General features: G+C 46.8%; 2 protein-coding genes across 11 annotated transcripts in view; one reads left to right on the top strand and one right to left on the bottom strand.

Annotated features, from left to right (window-relative positions):
• ARHGAP17 (Rho GTPase activating protein 17) overlaps window positions 1-10,531 on the top strand; it is an 84,915-nt gene extending 74,384 nt beyond the window's left edge. For 2 of the 8 annotated variants that reach the window (XM_047713309.1, XM_047713304.1), the window contains 3 exons: window positions 1,878-2,498; window positions 3,685-3,696; window positions 9,634-10,531. In XM_047713309.1, the coding sequence (XP_047569265.1) occupies window positions 1,878-2,498; window positions 3,685-3,696; window positions 9,634-9,764 (764 nt within the window). In that variant the 3' untranslated portion in view covers window positions 9,765-10,531. Of the gene's footprint in view, window positions 1-1,877; window positions 2,499-3,684; window positions 3,721-5,420; window positions 5,470-9,633 lie in introns of all 8 variants that reach the window. The other 6 variants (XM_047713311.1, XM_047713305.1, XR_007124368.1 and 3 more) reach the window with 5 other exon arrangements.
• A 1,710-nt stretch (window positions 10,532-12,241) lies between these two features.
• SLC5A11 (solute carrier family 5 member 11) overlaps window positions 12,242-20,441 on the bottom strand; it is a 45,294-nt gene continuing 37,094 nt past the window's right edge. For 2 of the 3 annotated variants that reach the window (XM_047713312.1, XM_047713313.1), the window contains 6 exons: window positions 17,344-17,451; window positions 16,836-16,986; window positions 15,058-15,226; window positions 14,462-14,677; window positions 13,647-13,815; window positions 12,242-12,532 (listed from right to left, as the gene is read on the bottom strand). In XM_047713312.1, coding sequence (XP_047569268.1) covers window positions 12,330-12,532; window positions 13,647-13,815; window positions 14,462-14,677; window positions 15,058-15,226; window positions 16,836-16,986; window positions 17,344-17,451 — 1,016 coding nt within the window. In that variant the 3' untranslated portion in view covers window positions 12,242-12,329. The remainder of the gene's footprint in view (window positions 12,533-13,646; window positions 13,816-14,461; window positions 14,678-15,057; window positions 15,227-16,835; window positions 16,987-17,343; window positions 17,452-20,441) is intronic. The other variant, XM_047713314.1, reaches the window with a different exon arrangement.

Below are 20,441 nucleotides of genomic sequence, written 5' to 3'. Positions count from 1 at the left end.
GCCCTGGCACCCCCTGCCTCCTCTCCTCATTCCCTTGGCACCCTTTCATGCCAGGAATGGTCTTTTATTCAGTGTGAATTTACAGTTAATACCACTCAGAATAGAAAGCGAGACATTTTTCTTTCTAAGTTGCTTATGGTAACCAGAGTATGGCTACTATTCCAAAGAGTGCTTTCTTCATCTGCTGCATAGTTATTTCTGTGGGAAAAGGTCTTCCAGGGTTCAGGGTCAAAAGTTCTAGGCCAGCAGAGCAGACTTTATACCCTTTTCATTCTTGAATTCTGAGCCCTATAAGCAGAGAGCCAGCCAGTGTAGGAAGGAGGAAGGGGCTGAGAAAGAGTCCAAGGAGTCCATAGAACATGGTTGTGAGCCTCTGTTCTGCCAGTTACTGGCTGTGTGATCTTTTACAAATATTTGACTTCTCTGAACCTCAGTTTTCTCTACCATGATATGGGTATAACAATGCCTGTCTTGCAGGGAGCTAATGGGACTTAAGTGAGACTTAAATGGGACTTCAGTTTATGTAAGGGGCCTAATTTGGTACTAGTGATGTGGGGTAAGTGATGCTCCTTAATTTCCCTATCGCTTTTTGGGAAGATTAGTAGGATCTCAGTATAATTTGAAAAATGCTAACGTCTCCCCTTTCCGCTCATCTCTCCCAGCCCAAAACCAGGTCTCCATGTTTTTTATTTCACCCTCCTCAGTACCAAATTCTGCCCCCTTGCCCCCTTGCCCCCTTAGTGATGCCGATCTCAGCTGGTATGGAGAGGGTAGTGGTTTGCTTCATCACTCCTTAGAGAAATCTAGCTAAGACAACTCTTCAGACTTACTTGTACTTCTATCCAGAGCATACCTATTAATTCAAATGATTCCAGAATTGGTAGAATTTCTGCTATTAAAAAAAAAAATTAAGCCCTCTAGAAGCCGGCTTAAGGCAAGGGGCCATGGTGCATGTATAGGCAGATCAGTCATGCTTGGGGGTCACCCTCTTCTAGCTCCTCTTGCTTTTCCCCGATTCTTTGGGAGGGCAGGACACTGACAAGTGGGCAGCTCAGTGGCCTTAGAGTATCGATTCCATTTAGGGAGGTGGCCCCCTTCACTTAGTTCTCTTCATATTAAGCTTTTCAAATGGCAGACCTTGGGGTCCCTGGCTGGTTCCATCAGCAGAGCATACAACTCTTGATCTCAGAGTCGTGAGTTCAAGCCCCACATTGGGTGTAGAGATTACTAAAAATTTTTAGAATAAAAAAATAAACAATGGGTCTTTAAAGATCTAAAGGTCAGTATGTATATAAGGTACTTTTTTTTTTTTGAACCGTAAACCTCTTGTTTGAGCAAATTTTAGATTTCCAGAGAAGTTGCAGAGGCAGTGCTGGTTGTTCCCAAATGCCCCTTACCCACTTCTCTGACTGTTAATGACCCAGGTCCCCAAGGTGCATTTATCACCACCCAGAAACCAGCCCTTCCGCTTTACTATGGACAAAACTCCATATTTTGTTCAGATTTCACCAGTTGTTCCACCAGGGGCCATGTTCTGTCCCAGGCCCACTCCCATCCAGGATGCCACGGTGCATGCAGCCGCCTCTTCTCCTGGGTCTCCTCTGAGCTGTGACAGTTTCTGTCCTCCCTTGTGTTTTCTTGCCCTTGACAGCTTTTAGGGAGGGCCAGTCAGGCATTTTGAAGGACGTCCTCAATTCACGTTTGTCAGCAGCTGTTCTCCTGGTTAGACTGGGCCGAGGGCCTTGGAGGAGGCAGACCACAGAGGTGAATGCCCTCCTGCTCACATCCTTCCACTGGGTTGTGAGCTGTTGTGAGATTCACCTGATAAAGGCGGTGCTGGCTTTACTCACTGAAAGATGTTTTCCCCCTTTGTTCAGCTGTTAAAAAACCTGCTCCTGCACCCCCGAAGCCAGGAAACCCACCTCCTGGCCATCCTGGGGGCCAGAGTTCTCCAGGAACATCTCAGCACCTACCCAGCCTGTCACCAAAGCCAACCACGCGAAGCCCTTCTCCTCCCGCCCAGCATGTGGGCCAGGCCCCTGGCCAACCGTGTACCACCTCACAGCCTTCTGCGCCCCGGAGGTACTCGAGCAGCCTGTCCCCGATACAAGCTCCCAATCACCCACCACCGCAGCCCCCGACGCAGGCCACACTGCTGGGGCACAGCAAACCGAGTAGCCAAGGCCCGCCCGCTCCCGTGGCTTTGCCCAGTGAGCCTGGACTTGAGCAGCCGCTTCACACCCCTCCCCAGACTCCAACGCCCCCCAGTACTCCACCTTTAGGAAAACAGAACCCCAGCCTGCCAGCTTCTCAGACCCAGGCGGTGAGTAATCCCGAGATGGCACAGCCACACACCGGAACCTTACCAAGACCAAGACCAGTACCAAAGCCGAGGAATCGACCCAGCATGCCTCCACCCCCACATCCTCCTGGTGCCCACTCAGCTGGGGATGGCACCCTCACCAACGCTGCTCCCACTGCCTCCAAAATAGTCACGGGTAAGTGAGAAATCAGCTCAGACCTTTCCCCCTTCCACAGTACATTGTATCCAGACTCTCCCCTTTCGTTTAGGCCTTGGTTTTCAGCGGGGGGCAGCAAACTATACCCATTGGCCAGATCCAGCCCTTAGCCCATTTTTGTAAATAAAGTTTTATTGGGACAGAGCCACTCTAATTTGTTAACAAACTGCCTTTGACTGCTTTTGTGCTAATGTAATGGTGGTATAGTCCTTTCAGAGAGTATTTGGCTCACAGAGCCTGAAAATATTTGATACCTGGCCCTTGAAGTTGGCTGGCCTCTGACTTACAGGATTCATATGTGCTGAAGACCTGTCTACATTTACCTTTTTCTAAGTATAATGACCTAATCCAGGTGGAAGGTATTGTACAACGTGAGCATGAAATTCATTTCTTAGCGAATTCCCCATTAAGATACTTACCTTCCTTCTAAAGCTAAAAATGTTCATAGTAAATGAAACATTTCAGATATAACTTTAAAAAACATGATCTGTGCCCATTTGGATGCTCCAGGAAGGGAGGTCTTGGGCGTGAGCACATCAGAGCGCCAGTCCTGAGTGTTGAGGGAGGGAAGGATCAAGAATTTCCCATAATTCCGTGGAAACCTGTTTCAGGTAGTGATGATTGTATACATTTCTGTGGGCTACCTAATGGGGTGTGTATATATATATATATATACATATATATATATATATATATTTATATATTTTACGGGCAGTCTAGAACATGATCATTTTATTTAATTATGATTTCTTTTAAAAGTTCTACCCTTAGGGCTCTAATACACTATTTGATTTAAGGATGGGGTGGATGGGGGGTTTTTTAATGTGTTTTTTTTTAATGGCAATTAGGAGCTTTGAATCACAACAGCTTAGTTTTAAATTTCCTACGTGGAGCTAGTTTTAGAGAAGAAGTTGAAATATACCTCTTGGCTGACCAGCTATACTACACATCTCTGCTGAAACGAGCCAATGGTATCCCCCAGACTGGTACCCCAAATGCTGAGGGTTAACCAATTAGTCTATCTTTTGCTAACCCTATTTCTTTTTCAGGAATATACTGCATAAATGCACTATTATAAATGGTTAATAATTTCTGATGATACTCCAGCTTTTACTTTTGAAAAACAAAGCCATATTGGTGTGTTTGTTTGTTTGTTTCCCAATAGATGCCCTCACAGGTGGGGAAGGTTCCCAGGACTAAGGTCTGTAACCACCCCCCAAGCAGCTCGCTCCACAGCTCCAAATGCTCCTGCTTAGCCATGTTTTGCAAATGTGCTTGTGACTCTGTGCTCAGGAGCAGCTCTTTGAGGCCCCTGCCACCGTTCTGTAGCGTTAGACATTCCTTACGCTGAGCTGCTGTGCTCGCAGTTCAAGAGGTAGATGTCCGTAGATTGAGAACCCAATTTCAAGCAACTCTCGTAAGATATGAGGAGTGTCTTCTTTCTTGTTGGTAAGCCTTTCCTAAAGGGTCCTGCTCTTCTCAGGGATTTACCTCTCATCGATTGGCTCATCACTTCCAATCAAAGAGGACTCGGGTGCAGTCAGCCCAGAAAATTGTGTTCCCTGTGTCTTGAGCTTTAATTTTTTTAATTGTATATCTTAAGTGCAAGTTAACTGCATGGAGCTTCTTAATTTGATGTTTGAAATTCTGAGGACCAAAAAAAAATCCAAAAACCTTCCTACAAAGATCCCACTAAATTCCTTTGCATTCCAGCATGCTTACATTTTGCTTTCTTAAACCATATGAGCTTTTCCAAGGGCACTGTGAGGCTCATCTAAATCCTGCCTTTGGGTCTGCATTTGGACACCATAAGGTTCTCTTTAAGGGTACCGTTGCTCTCATCGGCTGAGCTGAGCCTTAAACCTATGGTGGGCTACTTTGGCAGAGTATTCACAGCTTTGGTCTGAGTAAGACTTTCTGGAGAAACCAGAAAGGGAAACTAGAGTGCGACCTTTAGGACATGGAGGAGGGCACGGGGGTGAGTCCCCCTCCCCACTCCCTATAACCCAGAGAAGCCTGGGGTTGCCTGACAGGGTGTGGAAGTCATGTATAAGAGTGAAGTGACTAAGCCCTAATCAACATGTCAGTACTTGGGACACACGAAACTTCTCCCCTCCCCCTAGATCTTTCCCTCTTTTTGACAGAAAACTACAAACCAGAATCATGTCTTTTGTTTAATACCATTCTCAGCTCAGGTGTATTTCTTCCAGAAAGCCATCTTACTGATCCAGTACAACCCCATAAGGCTCTGTACTTTATAATTGTCAGGTCAGGGAAATTTTATATGAAAACTACTTTTCCTTAAGATATTAGCGAAGTATTTAAAAACCAATCTATGTTATGAACTCTCCTACACTCAAGAAATTCTAGGTCACCACAATGACCTCTGTGTTGCAGAATTAACTTTCAATTGCTTAAAATCGCCTGGACTCCCCCCCGGGAACACACAGAAGGTCAGCATTTAGGGCTCATGAATCCTCTATTATTTACCATTCCTGGATACGGCCATTGGGTATTTCAACATAACTTCTGAGGAAGGTGGTTCTTTATGACGACATCATGTTTTTACATGGAAAACCATGGACAGATTCCTAGAAACAGGTTATTTGTTTAGAGCAATTAATCCCCCAAAAGTAGAATTAAGGCCCGGGGCTTAAGATAAACTCTTGGGAGTGACTGTTGCTGCCAGGCACCTCTGGCAGCCAACCTGGGCCAGCTCAGCTGCAGCCCGGGGAGATTGGCGGGACTCTGATGTCACCGGAACCTCTTCTTGGTCATTACTGTAGAAAACACGACCAGGCTTTTAGCTGTGAAAGTAAGAGAGTTTACATCTTGCTGTTTTTAAAGTAATAGATTCTAGCCAAGAGTGTTCTAATTTCAACATTTTATTAAATAATTTAGATGTATGACCTGCCATATTCAGTAAGAACTGAAATTGGAATATTTAATGGTAAGGAAAAGGCACCTGATTGGCCAAAGCATTTGTGCTACTTGATGATCATGTTTGTGCACTAATGCCTGTTACTAACCGGGCACGCTCCCCCTGCCTGCTTGTATCCCTACTAATAGTGCATGTACTAATGGAGGCTGGCTTTGTTCATGCTTGCTGTCAATCACCCTGAGTACAAAGCGTGTCCACAGCGTGTGCCAGGTGCTCACAGGGCTGGCCCTGTTACTTCTCTCACTCCTGTTCTTGTCTATACTGGGCAGGCTTGAGGTGTAATAGAAAGAGGACCTTGTAGACTCGGATGTGCCTGAATTAGAATGGCAGCTCTGTGTAACGTCAGACAAGGCATGACCTAGCTGATGAGTAAGAGGGTGACACTTGTGAGAATTTCTCCTAAAGGGGTGAAATCAGATAAAATAAGAGAACATCTTTCAGTTCTTAATTTACACGGAATCTTAAGTAAACGGTAGCCATTTATGATCATTTTTATCTTGGGAAAAAATAGACGCTCAGAGTTATATATTAGATTCATATGTCAATGCTTTAAAAATTCATATGCCCAGACACAGCCTTCTAGGGCTGGGGCCCAGTCATCCCTATTTAGATTCTGAGGCACTGCTTGGTTTTCCCAGTTCTTCTGTGGGTTAAAAAGACAATGCTCTGGAGCAAAAGACATTTCTTAATATTTTGTGATATTCCGTGAGTCTGAGAATATCCACGAGGCCCCCATCCTCTGCACAATGTTACGCCCTATTGCCCTTGGGAGCATCCTTAAACAAACTCAACACTTCACTAGTTCTCACGGTGTTCTTTTTTTAAAACTAACCTCTTTTTATATCCTGAAAGACATGCATTAAAAAAACTAGCCACAGATATTGAAGGAGATTTGGAAACTAGAAATAAAAAGGCACTATTTGTTTCTCTAGTTTTTGTTTTTTTCCCCCTAGAAGTCCAGGGAGTGTATGATTCTAACTATTCTGCATGTATAGATTTTGATCTTGCATTTTTTAATTTCACCTTACATTCTATGCTCCTCCCCATGTTCTGATGGAGTTTTGACAACCCATCTCTTCCAATGAATATCTAACATTAAGCAGATGGATTTTTGCTCAGAGTTGGACATTTCAGTGGCTTCTGCTTCTACTTGCAGTTTATTTTTAATAACTAAACATCAGAATCATGTCAAGGTAAATATTAGAATCTTTGTAAAATAACCTTTTCCCCCTTTTTGCTACAATGAACCAGACTGTTTAAGACTCCTGCATTATATCCTCAGAAGCTGTCTGCTCTGTCAGGCGCACAAAGTCCCGTGGGGCGGAGGGAGAGCACTATGCCAATGAAAACCCAGGCTCCAGGGTCCAGCCCATCTGGCTCTGATCCTGTGTGAGGAGCTGAGTCTCTCAGGGTCCCCCTTTCTTCCCTCTACACTGGTTATACTAGTGCTGCTTTGGGGTCATTTCACAGAGGGCCAGTGAGCTGACAGGATGCTGTGTGCGTAGCCCCTGGGACCATGTCTGGTGTGTGGTAGCTGCTCAGTGGTACCACCGTCGTGATGAAGAGTAGTCTCCTTCTGAAAGCTAGTTCTGCACACATGCTGATTCTTCCTACTTCCCGTGTGTGAACAGATTTGCTGTCTTCTTTTTAAACATGGTTCAGTCAGCCTGGCTCGCTCAGTGGGTAGAGCTGGTAACTCTTGATCTCAGGGTCATGAGTTCAGGGCATGGAACCTACTTAAAACTTTATTTTTTAAGATTTTATTCATTTGACAGAGAGAGAGAGAGAGAGAGAGAGAGAGAGAGCGACCATAAGTAGGCAGAGAGGCTGGCAGAGAGAGAGATAGGGAAGCAGACTCCCTGCTGAGCAGAGAGCCCAATGTGGGGCTTGATCCCAGGACCCTGAGATCATGACTGGAGCTGAAGGCAGAGGCTTAAGCCACTAAGCCACCCAGGTGCCCCAAAACTTTAAAATTATAATAAAATCATGAATAAAAATAAACTCAGCTGCCTTAAAAAAAAAAAAAAAGATTCGTGTAAGGGGCAGGGGGGTAGGGCTGGGAAATAATGTATCTGCCAACCTCAGGCAAACCAGGGAAGCAGGCAGGAGGCCTTATGCTCCCACCACACATTTTCCCCCCTGTGTAGAATTTGCGTGTATTCATCATAAATAGAGAATTTCAGGAAAGTACAAATCCAGAAATTATATGCAATGGAAAGGAAGGAAGGAAAAGGATCTGTCCTCTGAAAAGGGTCTGTGTCTGATTGGTGTTGGTTTGCATGGAAATCCACATATTAACAAGTAGAAATCTAATCAGCACATATAGAACCTTTGCATCACGCCTCCCCCACCAGGCATGGCAGTTCCATAGTCTCTGATAAACTCTTTGGGCTAAATAGAGACACTGACTGGTTGCACCATCTGTCTTATTGGGTTGGGGATTGAATTTGCAATGGATTTCTTGTACCAGTCTTGTCTTGGAGACATGACTACTCTGCCTGAGGCTGTAGGAGGGGAGGATTGGAAAGATGGTTGAGCTGGAGGGCTCTTCGTCATTTACCCGTCCAACTGGCCAGCCACAACATTTATTGAGATTCAGATATTAAGCAGCTACTGTTCTAGGCGCTGGGGATGCCCTGAGCTAGACAGACACAGTCCCTGTTCTTCGTGACTTCCTTTCTGCTGAGGTCAAGTCTGAGACACTGGGATCCCTGTTCTGTGCACACAGCCCACCCTTCCCTTGACTGCACCACTGGACACTGCAACTCAGCACAGTTCAGTTTGTTTTACCATTATCGTAAGACTGGAATTGTCAAATGCATCCAGCACTTGAACCCTCTCATGCCTTGGCACCTCCACACATCTAGAAATTTCTCTTGAGTTGTGGTGCACAGGAAACCTGAAGAGCTGGGGCCGCCAACCCAGGAGCCCTTGTGAGAAAAGGTAGTAGATAGATCTTGCAGCTCAGAACTGTAGGGTTGTGCACGAGCAGGAAACAGTCTCAAAGCAGTGAGCACCCCCCCCCCCCGCCACCGAATTGCCCCCAGCCTGCATAGAGAAGGAACAAGGGAAAGAGAAATTATGAGTAATTCTTAAACATATTGGGGAGACTCCCAGCACGCTCTAGCCCAGCAACGTGAAACTACAACCTCTCCCTTCTCTCCTGCACCTGTCCTAAAACCTCTAACCAGGCCCTCACAGTTTGCTCAAACACAAACCTACTGGAGAAACAAATGATTCTGTCTTGATCAGGGGCCATCTCCCCCATTGAACCCCCAACTTCATTAAAGCTGGGTCTGGCTTGTTCACTATTGTGCTGTCTCAGGTAGACACTCAGTAATTACTTATTCATGAATGAATGCATCCGAGCCTCTCTGGCCTCAGGAGGAGGCCATCCATGACAGGTAAAGATGTCTCTCGTGGGTTTTGAGGAGTGAGGGACTGACGGCTTGAGGATTCCAGTTGCCCTCTCACTAGAGGAATTTCCGCCAACATAAGACATGAAAAAGAAGCTGGAGTCTAAGTATTAGGAAAAGAGAAAATCGGTATTTGTGAGAGGCTGGTGATCTACCTCAGTGATTGTCACCCAGGGGTTGACAGGGGACATCTGGCCATGTCTGGAGACACCTTTGTCACAGTGAGGGTGAGAGGGCTGGCTGCCATTGACATCTCATGCATGAAGGGCAGGACAGCTGCCATACATCCCACAGGGCACAGGACAGCCCCCCAGCCCCGACTGACCCAGCCCAAAATGTCACTGGCGCTGAGTTGGCATAGCATGAATAACAGGAGGACGGACTCCTGGGCCCCATAGGAGGGGGCTCTGTCCAGTGAGGCGCACCTATCCCGGCAGCCCTGATTTGTGAAGAGGTTTTAGCTACCATGTGAGAGGCTTGGTGCAAAGAATGAGGTTTCCTCTCATCGGGCAGAACGAGCGCCCTGTCTGAGGGCTCCTGGGAAGGGCCACCAGAACCAGGAGGTAGGGCTGTGCCACTCAGCTGCTCTGGGGTCTGAGAGGCTTGACTCAACTTCCAGGGGCTGACGGTGCCTGTAGTGAGAGAAAGTGTGTGTGCATGGGCTGACTCGGACTGTCCAGCTTCTCTTCTAGAGCGCCGTGGGGCGGCCTCGTGAGCATTACCATACGCTGACAGCATGTCTCCTGTTTTTGTCCAGACACCAGTTGTAGAGTTTCAGAGCCGCTTCGCAGCACCTTTCCTGACATGCATTCAGACTCAGCCAGCAAAGACCTGCCCGGACGCATTCTGTTGGATATAGACAACGATACAGAAAGCACCGCCCTGTGAAGAAAGCCCCGCCCCCTTCCCCGCCCCCTTCCACTGTGGAGCCCGGAACTGGGGAACTGGGCAGGTGCATGGTTCTCTCCGCAGACCAAACAGTGAAGAGCTTTCAGTGAAGGGAAAAAGAAGGTCTGGCATGCAGGCCTTTGCCTTCCCACAGCCTCAGGAGAAGGTGGAGGCTGACACTTTAAGCTGAATGATCTGTGTCTTGAAGAAGTTGGCTTTCTTTACACGGGAAAGAAATCATGCCAAAAAATTTTTTTAAAAAATTTTAAAAAGAAAGAAAAAAAAGAAAAAAGAAGTACCTAGAATGGAAGGAGTATTACTGCCGAGACGCGCATAGGAAGCTTTGTCACTGCCGTTGAGGCAGGTGGCACAAAAGGCAATTTGGAATGAAGAAGAAGTAGTGCGTGAACAATCTATTTAATAAAATATATGCATTATGCAAATCGCCTACTTCCTGCTACTTGGACTTTCATTCTTATATATTAGGAAGGAGGTTCTTCTCCTTCACCATTGCTGCAGAATCGTTTTGTATGAAGTATGGTCGTCCCTCCCCGAACCCCTCCAAACCGTGAGCATTGACGGTGACTGCTGGATCCGTCACCTCAGCAAGCTGGATGTGACTTGTGCCTTGTTGGATCGCCAGAATGTAGAAGGAAATGTACTGTTCTTTTTTTTTTTATTTTAAACAGTGTAATTGCTACTTGATAAGGACCCGAACATTATTCTAGTTTCATGTTTAATTTGAATTAAATATATTCTGTGGTTTATATGAAAACTTTATAATTCTCAGAAGCAAAACTGTGGCTTGTGTGTGTGTGTGTGTGTGCACACGCGCGCATGTTGTCACCTCACGAAACAGAATTTGGCTGAACATCAAAGATCCCTGTGTCCCCAAAGTGCTTCTTGCACTTAATAATGTCATTGAAAATATATACCTATAAACCCATTTCCCCCTGTATCTTAAATTTATCTTTGCTTAAGGCTGACTCTCTTCCTCCTCAGATGCCATCCCCCTGCCCCAGGCTGTAGATCGGGCTCTCTGTAGAGACCAAGGGTGTTGGTGTCGGTTGCTCATTGGCCTTGAGTCCCATCTCCAGGGAGGCCACTGCCCATAGTCAGGCAACTCTGTGGCACCTTGGACGTGCTCCCTCTACAGCTCTGGTGCTCAGGAGGAAAGCAAGATGCCATGCTTGCCAAGGAGATGGTGTGGATGCCTGGGGACCAGGAAGGTCCGTGCTGGACATTCTCCCCAGAGTGGCACACATGTTTTGTTATTGCTGGCTCCAAAACACAACACAGACCCTCTCTATTTAAAGAATGTTTCAGTTTTCATTCTCCTTCATTTATTAAAATCTCCCAACCCCAACAGCTCTAATCTAAAGAAAAATGATAATCATTTGATTTTTGTCTGCGTGTCAAAGGTAAATACCAAACCAGGGCTACTGCCCATCTTCTTGAATGGGCGAGGCCCAGAGTGGGGCATGGAGGTCAGCTTGTGTTCAACCGCATCATGATGGAAGCATCTCCAAGGTCCCACAGAGAGGTGATTACCCCTGCTGGGACAGTCACCATCTCACTGTCCCATTCTGGCACAAACACCATCAGAGAGGAGAGGTTTTATAATGTAAACTCTAAGTGGCCATCCCTGGTCATCAGGAAGGTGCTGATGTCCAGAAAGTTGCTGCTGAGTGTCTGGTCCCCCAGAGCTTTCCTCACTGTGACACTTGCTTCTCATTATGATATCTGGGAAGTAGACCAGAGGGGGTGCCCTAGAATCTTGTGCTTTAAGAAAATCGGAGAAAACTGTGTGTACTTCCCAAGTGCTGGCATTGACTGTTTCTCTGCTTAATTCCCACAAGGCTGCTTCCCCTCAAACAAGTGGCCAGAAGGATGGGCAATTCCACAGCAAATCTCTACTGGCCGAGGAGCTGTGGGGCTTTGGACTCGAAGAGCGGCCAGCCCTGTTCCATGCAGTCCCAGCCGTCCTCCTTTCTCCATTCTGGGCTCTGCTGGGGTCTGCCAGAATGACCTGCACAGGCTGTGTCTGCCATGTGCACAGCTAAGATCAAGGGCAGGCCCACAGAGCCAACCCTGAATGCCATCTTTGGGGTGGCCCTGCACCTTGGCCCGTGATTCCAGTCCTGGGATAAAGCCACTCCTTCGCCCAAAGTCAGCAGGAGTGCTAGACGAGTGGTGGCCTGTGGGTCCCATTCCCTGTACTTTGAAGGTGAGCCGGGCAAGTTCAAATGCTAGCGTGCTCGGCCCTGGTGAGGGGTCTGCTGCCAGGCTGGGAGGTCTAGTGGGTCTCTTCGCTTGTTTATCCCCCTTTGGTGTTGCATGATAGACAAGAAGACTGAACAGCCTTTGAGAAGAGGCAGCTTTGACACTTTTCTCCCCCACCTTCTACCCCCCCATTCCCTTTTAAGAAGAAAAGCACTAAATGTCACGTTGAAAATGAACTCCTTTGAAGCCTCACAGTAAACAAACAAAGCTTTATTATTTATTCCCTTTCATTACAAAAACAGGGCTTGGACAACAGACTGGACCCCTGGGTTCACCCCCACATTAAGCAAAGTAGCCCCAGAGAAAAATGGCGCAGCTAACACAGACGATGAGGTTGATGTCCAGAAGGGTTTTTACAAGGGGGTTTTCTTCCAAGGAAACTATGACCGGTTCCACTGTGCTTGGGGGCTCCTTGCCCAGGCTCTCCATTCCACAGAGCCACAAGATGGCTCGCATCACTTTGGACTGCTTTGGGGTCGTGTCACCTAAAAGAATCCAAATGAAGTTCAGAAGGGAGCAGAGGGGCTGACCAGCTGTGTTCCGTGCCCAGTGAGAAATATTTTCCATACCTTTTCTGGGAAGTATTCATGAGTACCTTAATCTGGAAGAGTGGTATTCTCAGACTTGTCATCATTTTCAGCTGAAAAGACGGAGCCTCATTTGACTAACTTGGGTGAAGTCCCGCAGCTGGTAAGCGGTAGCAGAGGTGGGTTTAGAAGCCACATCTGTCTGATTCCCTCCTCTCTATCACACTGCCTGCCAGGAGGCACAAGGCAGGGAAGGGCACTCTTGTGGGAAACTATTTCCCCATTTAGAGCTGGGGCTGCAAGCTCCACGGCCTTTAGGGCCAGTCACATGGTCAGGGCAAAATACTTTGCTTATTAAACTTGTCAAAATATGAACCAGAAAAGATTCTCTCATTTTTCCTGAAACACATGGCCTTCTGGATCTATCCTTGGATTTCCATCATTAGGTTGACATGGATTCATAGCCACAGAATGTTTGTCTGTACATGTAAGTTGACAGATGTAAAAGGCCACATGTGATGGTAAATGACAGCCCACAGCCGCAGGGTCATGGCGCAATAGGGATGGGTGGGGACCTTGGCTCACTGAAGGGCACAGCCCGGTCTGAGGGGCCGGCTTTCCAAGCTCTGGACAGCGTTAGTCATGCAGACATGGGGGCCCAGAGTTGTTACATGTTTCAAAAGTAGATGGAAATCTGGCATTTTATGTGAAATCTCCCAAGTTTTCAATGTCAGCTCACCTTTTATTGAAATGGTAGGTGGACTACACCACAGTATGTCTACAGGCTGCCAGTGTGAAACCAGCAATTTAGAGAAAGCCAATAGCATTCCAGCCTGCCTGGCGGGATCTCATGGGGACTAAGGGAGCCATGTTGTAGCAAGCCACTCAACACCCACTTACTGTTACTGTTCTCCACTGAGCTTCTGTTGAAAGTTAGAACAGACACAGGGAGTCAAGGGATGCTCACATTCCAAGTACACCCCTCTTCTGGCTTGTGATTTGGTAGAAATATCTCCCCTTAAACACCTAATGCTTCTTGGGTTTCCACTGTAACCGAAGAGAGGCAACTCACAGCTGTGGGGTTTGGATATGCTTTCTTGAACAATCTCCAACTCGCTGTTTGTGATGCTGGCCTCTGGTGTCCCATTCTGAGAGATAGTAAGAGGCCGGGGAGTTGCTGGTGGCACTTGTTCCTTCTGGACCACGGGGTCATGATGAGTAAACCAGGTCAGGCGGCTTACCTAAGGAGCAAAGATGGATCAGATTAGGGTCCCCTGCTCCACCCCATGTTGGGCCTCACGTGTGAGAATGCCCGCCGTGTTACTGTACCTCCAACAAGCTCCAGCTCCCTGTGCTCTGCACAGTCAGTGGACATTTCCCCCACGAAATGGACATTTCCCTGGCTTGCTTTCTTCAGCAGCGCTAATTCTGTTGGGATCTCACCCTCCTTCATTCTGGCCCCCCAGAGCTTAACCCTAGCCTGGGGCTTTTGGTGGACCCCCCACCCCTCCATCGTGCATTTCTCTAGCCATGGAGACTGAACTGGTTCATGGGTAAACATGTGTCGAGCTAACTGCATCAGTGGGAATCGGGAACCTTGCTGGAAATGCTGGGACAAGTGTGTTTCTGCTTTTGCTTGATGGGTATAAGAAAAGATAAAATCCCTGGAAACTGCCAGTCCCGCATGGCACCTGAAAATTGAGGCAGAAATGAAGGATGGATTTGGATGGTCCTCTGTCCCAAATCAAGCCGTCCCTTAAAGCCCAGTCTTGGATATTCCAGCTTCTTGAACAATCAAACCCTCTTCATTGAGGCCAGTTTGGGTCAGTTTTCTGTTGCTTGCAGCCAAGGGTCTCAGTGGTTATACAGTATCAAACCCAAACGTACCATCTCCTTGGAGGGTGACTTTGTGAACCAGCTCACAATGGACACGGTGATCAGAGTCACTCCAGACAGAACCATGGAGAAATAGAGGTAGTGGACATCCTTCACCACAGCGGGGCGATCATCTGGCTGGTCACACCGAGGCTGCGGGTAAATGAAGTCCAGGACCAGCCGAATCAAGCCTAGGAGAAGGCCCAAGATCAGACCTGAGAAGGCCCCCTGCAAATCAGAGCAAGGCCATCTTAGAGACATCCAGGGTTACAGGGCAGACAGCCTGGGCCTCTGCAGACCTCGACAAGCCATTTCCAGGAGTTTGCCTTTCTAGGGATGGTTGATGTAGGGGTCAGTAATTTAAAAAGGATTGGACCTCCTTATCTGTTTATCTTTCACACACAACTAATTATTCATGTGTAATATACTCATTCCTTGTAAATTTAGCTTCCCTGTTTCATGACACAATGCATCCAAACAGAACCCCCGTGGTTGCTCTTCAAAGGCCAGCTGGCCCCCTTCCCACACCTCCATCCCCAGAACTCATCCTCTGGAACACCACCCATGTCATTAAGACATCCTCATGGGCAGTGCTTATCCAGAGCTACCTTTTCATTGGTCCGTTTCCAGAAACATCCCATGATGAAGACCACGGCCACGGGCGGCTGCAGGTAAGAGCTAATGGACTGGATGTAAATGAAGAGCTGGCCTCCCTGGCTGGCCTGGACTACGGGGATCCAGAGGATGGAGACCAGCACCAGCAGCAATACAAACACCCTAGTGCCAGGTGGAGAGAGCGCCTCGTTAGCATATTGCCCCCGGAAATACTTCCTGCTCTCTCTCTCTCTTTACAGCTTTATTGAGGTAGAATTTACATACCACGAGATTCACCTATTCTAAGAGTAGAATCCCATAACTCCAGGCAACACAATCAGGTTTGACAACATCCGTTATTCCAAACAAGTTCCTTTGCTTCCATTTACAATTTATCCCTTATCTACTCCTGTTTCTATGGGTTTGCCTTTTCTGGACATTTCATAGAAACAGGATTCAACAACATGTGGTCTTTGGCAGCCGGTTTCCTCCACGTGGCGTGCTTTTGGGTTCATCCACACATCATACGTAATCACGTAATCACGTAATCACGGTATGTCATTCGTTCTTATTGTTGAAAAACACTCCATTGAATGGATCTACCATGACACACCACTGTTTTATCCTGCAGTGGTCCGTGGATACTTGTGTTGTTTCTACTTCTCTCCTCTTATAAACAAAAGCTACTTTGAATATTTGTGTTTGAGTTTTAATGTATTTCTGGGAATGCAATCTTTATGTAGACATAATGTTTTCATTTCTGGGAATGCAACTGCTCAGTCACATGATAAGCTGTATGTTTAATTTTTTTAAAAGGTGCCAAACTGTTTTGAATGGTTGAACCATTTTATATTCCCGCTGGCAGAGTTAGGAAGGTTCCAACTTCTCTATCTCCTTGTCTGTCTTTCTGATTATAGCCATTCTAGTGGGCATGTCATGGTATCTTCTTATAGTTTTTTAGGATTACAATTTCATTTTGTAGATCATTTTAGATCACAAGTCTTTGCCAGCTATGTGGCTTGCAAATAGTTTCTCCTTATCTGTGGTTTGTCTTCTCATTCCTTAATGGTGACTTTTGAAGTGAAAAAGTTTTAGCTTTTGATGAAGTCTAATGTATTTGTTTCTTTTCCTTTATAAGTTATGTTCATGCTGTCAGACCTAAGAACTCTTTCCCTAACTCAAAGCTGAGACAGTCCTTGGGGGCCCCAAGATGCTTATTAGCATTTATTTTACATAATATTTGCATATATTTGCATACCATCCATTTTGGTCCCTTTCGTTCCCCCCATTAGATTTCAGGACCTTACAGAAGCCTTGGTAGGAAAGCTTTCCCCACACCACAACCCCGCCCAGTCCCCAGAACCTCTTCCTCCCTTTTACCTGGCTAACTCCTATTCATCCCTAAGGTCCCACCCACTCCAGGCTGGGGACTCCTCTGAATCTCTACATCTCCTGGCTTCTCCTCACAGCACTCACTGGGGTTGTAGTTTCTGTTTAATTATCCTCTTTCTTTAAATATCTTTAGCTTTGTGAAAGCAGAAACTGAATCTTTGCTTTCCCCTGCTCTGTGTCTAGCCACCCAGCACATAGTAGGTGCTCAGTGAACATCTCTTGAATGAGTGGCTTATTCGTACACAGAGTCCTAATGAGCCTCACCTTTGCCATCAGAGGAGGCTGAGCCTCCAGAATGAGTGGCTGGTCAGTGTTTGCCTCTGAGTGGGCTCAGCTTTCTCTTCCCTGGGTTTCTAAACTTTTCACTCTCCTTCCCCAGTCCCACTCAGTGCAACCTTACCTGCCTACAATCATGAGCTCTTTCTCTGATGCCCGAGGCCGGATGTACTTCCAGAGGTCCATGGTGAAGATGGTGCTGGCACTATTAAAGATGGAGGTGAGGGAGGACATGAGCGCCGCCACCATCACAGCCATCATGAGCCCACGGAGCCCTGGGGGCAAAAGGGAGGTCTATGGGCCTCAGGCTTTTCCTGCTAACTGCCCCTGCCTGCACTCATGACCCCGTTACCCCAGGCCCATGGTGCCAACCGATCTCCCAGTAGGTGCCACTGGGAGGAGGCAGAACTTGGGGTGGGAGCGAGCTATAAGAGGGACCGGGGCTGGAGGGGGGCCATAATCAGGACCTGGGTTTTATCTGAGGTCTCTGGCTCTGGGGCTCAGTCCCTCAGCCCAGAGCACATTTCCTCCAGCTGCCTTCCCATCCTGTCCTTCCCTCAGATCAGGGCTCAGCCAAGGTCTTCCTTTCTGGGCACTCCAGGGGACTCCATCTAGGGGCGAGTGGACATTACCTGTGGGCAGGAGTTCCAGCACAAGTTTGGGATATGCGATGTCAGAGCAGCCGGAGGGGTTGCTACAGACCTTCAGGCAGGTGTCTGGATCTGCACAGGCCACTTGATCTGTGGAAGAAACAAGGTGCAGAGTGAGCAGACAGACCCTCTGAGCCCAGGCCGAGCCACAACATGGCCTGACGCAGGCCCACGCCAGGAGACAGGATGACTGTCTATATGCATATAGCTCTGAGAAATAAAAAAGGATTCTAGACTTCACAAACCATTACCTTCTTACTTAGCCTTGCCCTACCTGTAAAATGGGACAACAACGTAAGTCTACTTGGTATGATTATCCTGAGGGTTGGCTGAGATGACATATGTAACATGCTTGGCCCAGAAGCTGCTATGTAGGAAGCACTGAATACATTTCAGCTGTTATGACTGTCACCTTAATAAAGCTGAGACACCTCGTGGCCATTCTCTACAATGTCTTTCATCAGGATGCATCCCCTGACCCCCACAAGGGGATATGCCATTCACACCTTGCCTACAGTTCCTCAGGGGTACACTGGAGAATGCCATTTCCCCCACATAGGATGATTATTTTCCAAATCCCTCTCTCCCCTAGCTCCTCCAGAGCTGTTCTCCTTTTAGGCTCCTAACAACCCAGCTGTGCTGACTGGATGTCCCTGCCTTCCTCTTCCTGCCTTTCTGTATCGGGTCTTTGCTCTCCTGAACAGCATTCTGATGTTCTGGCATAAATCCACCCAGCCTTCCTGGCACCTGGAGTTCTTCATCTCCTCCTTGTATGATGACGAAAACATCCCAAGCATACAAGCCTAGGCCTCCTGCTTGGAGTCCAGAGTGTGTGACAGAGCAGATGGTCAACAAATTTCTGAGGGACAGAGGCTAGCTATGACTGCGCTCCTGAATGAGGGAAGAGATTACTTTCACTGTTGCACAGACGAAGAACCAGGACAAGGGACCTAAGTATAAATATCCAGCAAGGTCACGTCAGAGGCAGAGTCGAAACCCAGGTCTCCTGACTCCCAATCCAATTTTTCAGAGAATACCAAGAGAGTACCTGCTTTTCTGTAATAAGTCTGGCAGACACCCCACCCAAGGCTTCATCCTGGCCACTGGGACCTTTAGAACTCTTTATGGTCTCAAAGGTTTGGCACCTGTGTCTGAACGATACCTTTCTCGTCACCTTCTGATTTCTTCAGCTCCTGATATCTGAGCTAACCAGCGCTCCTCACCAACACCCCAATGCCTACCCAACATCACTCACCCCAGCTGGGTCAATGATTACCTCTCAAGTCTCCTCCACCAGGTGGACTAAGAAATAACTACCCCTAAATCCCTCCAGGGCCCCATCTGCTCAATCCAAAGTCTTCAGTCCTTGCTCCTCATTTTGAAGGGTGATGGGCTGTCTGTCCACCCATCTTGAACTTCAGCTCACAAGTAATGTGAACCCCTCCACTGCTCATGCTTAACTTCCTGCCCGGTTCCAGTGCAGTATCAATGTCACAATGACCATTTAACTGAGACCTCAAATGTAGATGTTTGACAGTATCTCCACATGAGCTTGTATACTTAGTCTCTATATTTTTACCTGCTAATTTAATAAATGTAAACACTTAAAGGACACCACAATTTTAAAATGCAATATTGTTCTATCTTCATTTTCTTTTTAATGTAATGGAAGACCTAAGCAATGGATACAATCCTGGGCCCTTTCATCCCCTGGGAAATCCACCAGCAAACCAACCGGTCATTATAAAATTTCTCCAAGCATTGTTATGTCTTCTCAAAGGCTGGCACCCCTCACCTCACTAACATCCACCAATGGGTGCTGTGGCCACAATTAATAATACTGTTGCTGCAGAACAGAGGTAGATGCCCCCAAAGCTCTGGCTCAAACCTCAGACAAAATTAAGACTGTAGACCAAAACTGGTATTTGAAGAGAAGTCCTGAGCAGCAACAATCTTGAGAAAAATGCTTTTGACAGGTCAAAGTTCCTGGCTTTTTATGGCTCTTCTGAGAAGCCTTAAAAGAAGATAAGGGAAGAGTTTCATCCCCATGCTTAGAATGTTGTAAAGAGCCTCCCAGTCAGGCAAAGGTCTTATTCACATTCAGATTATACGGGCTTTACCTTTTTTTTGCCCAAAGGCTCCTCTTTTTTTCTTTTTTTAAGATTTATTTACTTTAGAGACAGAGGTCGATCCCAGGACAGTCACCCGACCAGTTGAGCCACCCAGGCACCCCCAAAAGCTCCCCTCTTCAAGGTACACTGAGAAGAAGCAAGACTCTCCCTGGGATATTTAATTAACTATATAGTTTAACCTTTGGTTGTTAAGCTTAGGTTGGTTAACCTTCCAGACATGCACCCTTCAACCATGAAAGGTGACAGACACAGTTTACAAAGCATGTTTGTGGCAGTTGTCCTTGTCTGTTCAGCTTAAAGAATATATTCATTCAGGGTGCCTGGGTGGCTCAGTCCATTAAGCATCCGATTCTTGATGTCAGCTCAGGTCTTGATCTCAAGGTTGTGAGTTCAAGCCCTACACTGCACTCCATGCTGGGCATGGAGCTTACTTTGAAAAAAAAAAAAAAAAAAAAAAGAATATATTCATCGTAAGGATATTAGTTGGCTCAGTTAAGCTACAACTGAAACCAACAGCCTTATGAGTCATTAACCCACCATTGGGTAACAACCTCCCATCTGTCTTGGGTTAATTAATCAACCATTTTGTATATGGTGTGGGTTCTCATATCAGTCTCTCTGATAGTTGGCATAAAGGATGCTTCTGGCAAGGTCCCATCCAAACAACACAAAGTCTTCTATTTCCAAATGCTAACATTCACTGAGGGTTCACCATGACAAATAAAGACTATCCATATATATCTCATTGTATTCTTCACAACTCCAGGGGGAAGAGATGGTATTTCACCTATTTTAAGGACAAGTAAATTGAGGCCCAGAGAGGTGAAAACGCTTCCTCAAATCAAATAGCGAGTAAATATCATGACGAGGTCTCATACCCTGAGTGTATTCCAGAGCTCAGATGGGGATGATTGGGTTTGTAAATGGGTACACTTCTAGACTTGCATT

This window comes from Lutra lutra, chromosome 18 (genome assembly GCF_902655055.1).
Source record: "Lutra lutra chromosome 18, mLutLut1.2, whole genome shotgun sequence".
Taxonomy (NCBI): Eukaryota; Metazoa; Chordata; class Mammalia; order Carnivora; family Mustelidae; genus Lutra; species Lutra lutra.
The sequence above is the reverse complement of the archived record's forward strand: the minus strand, read 5'-3'. Positions and strand labels throughout refer to the sequence as shown.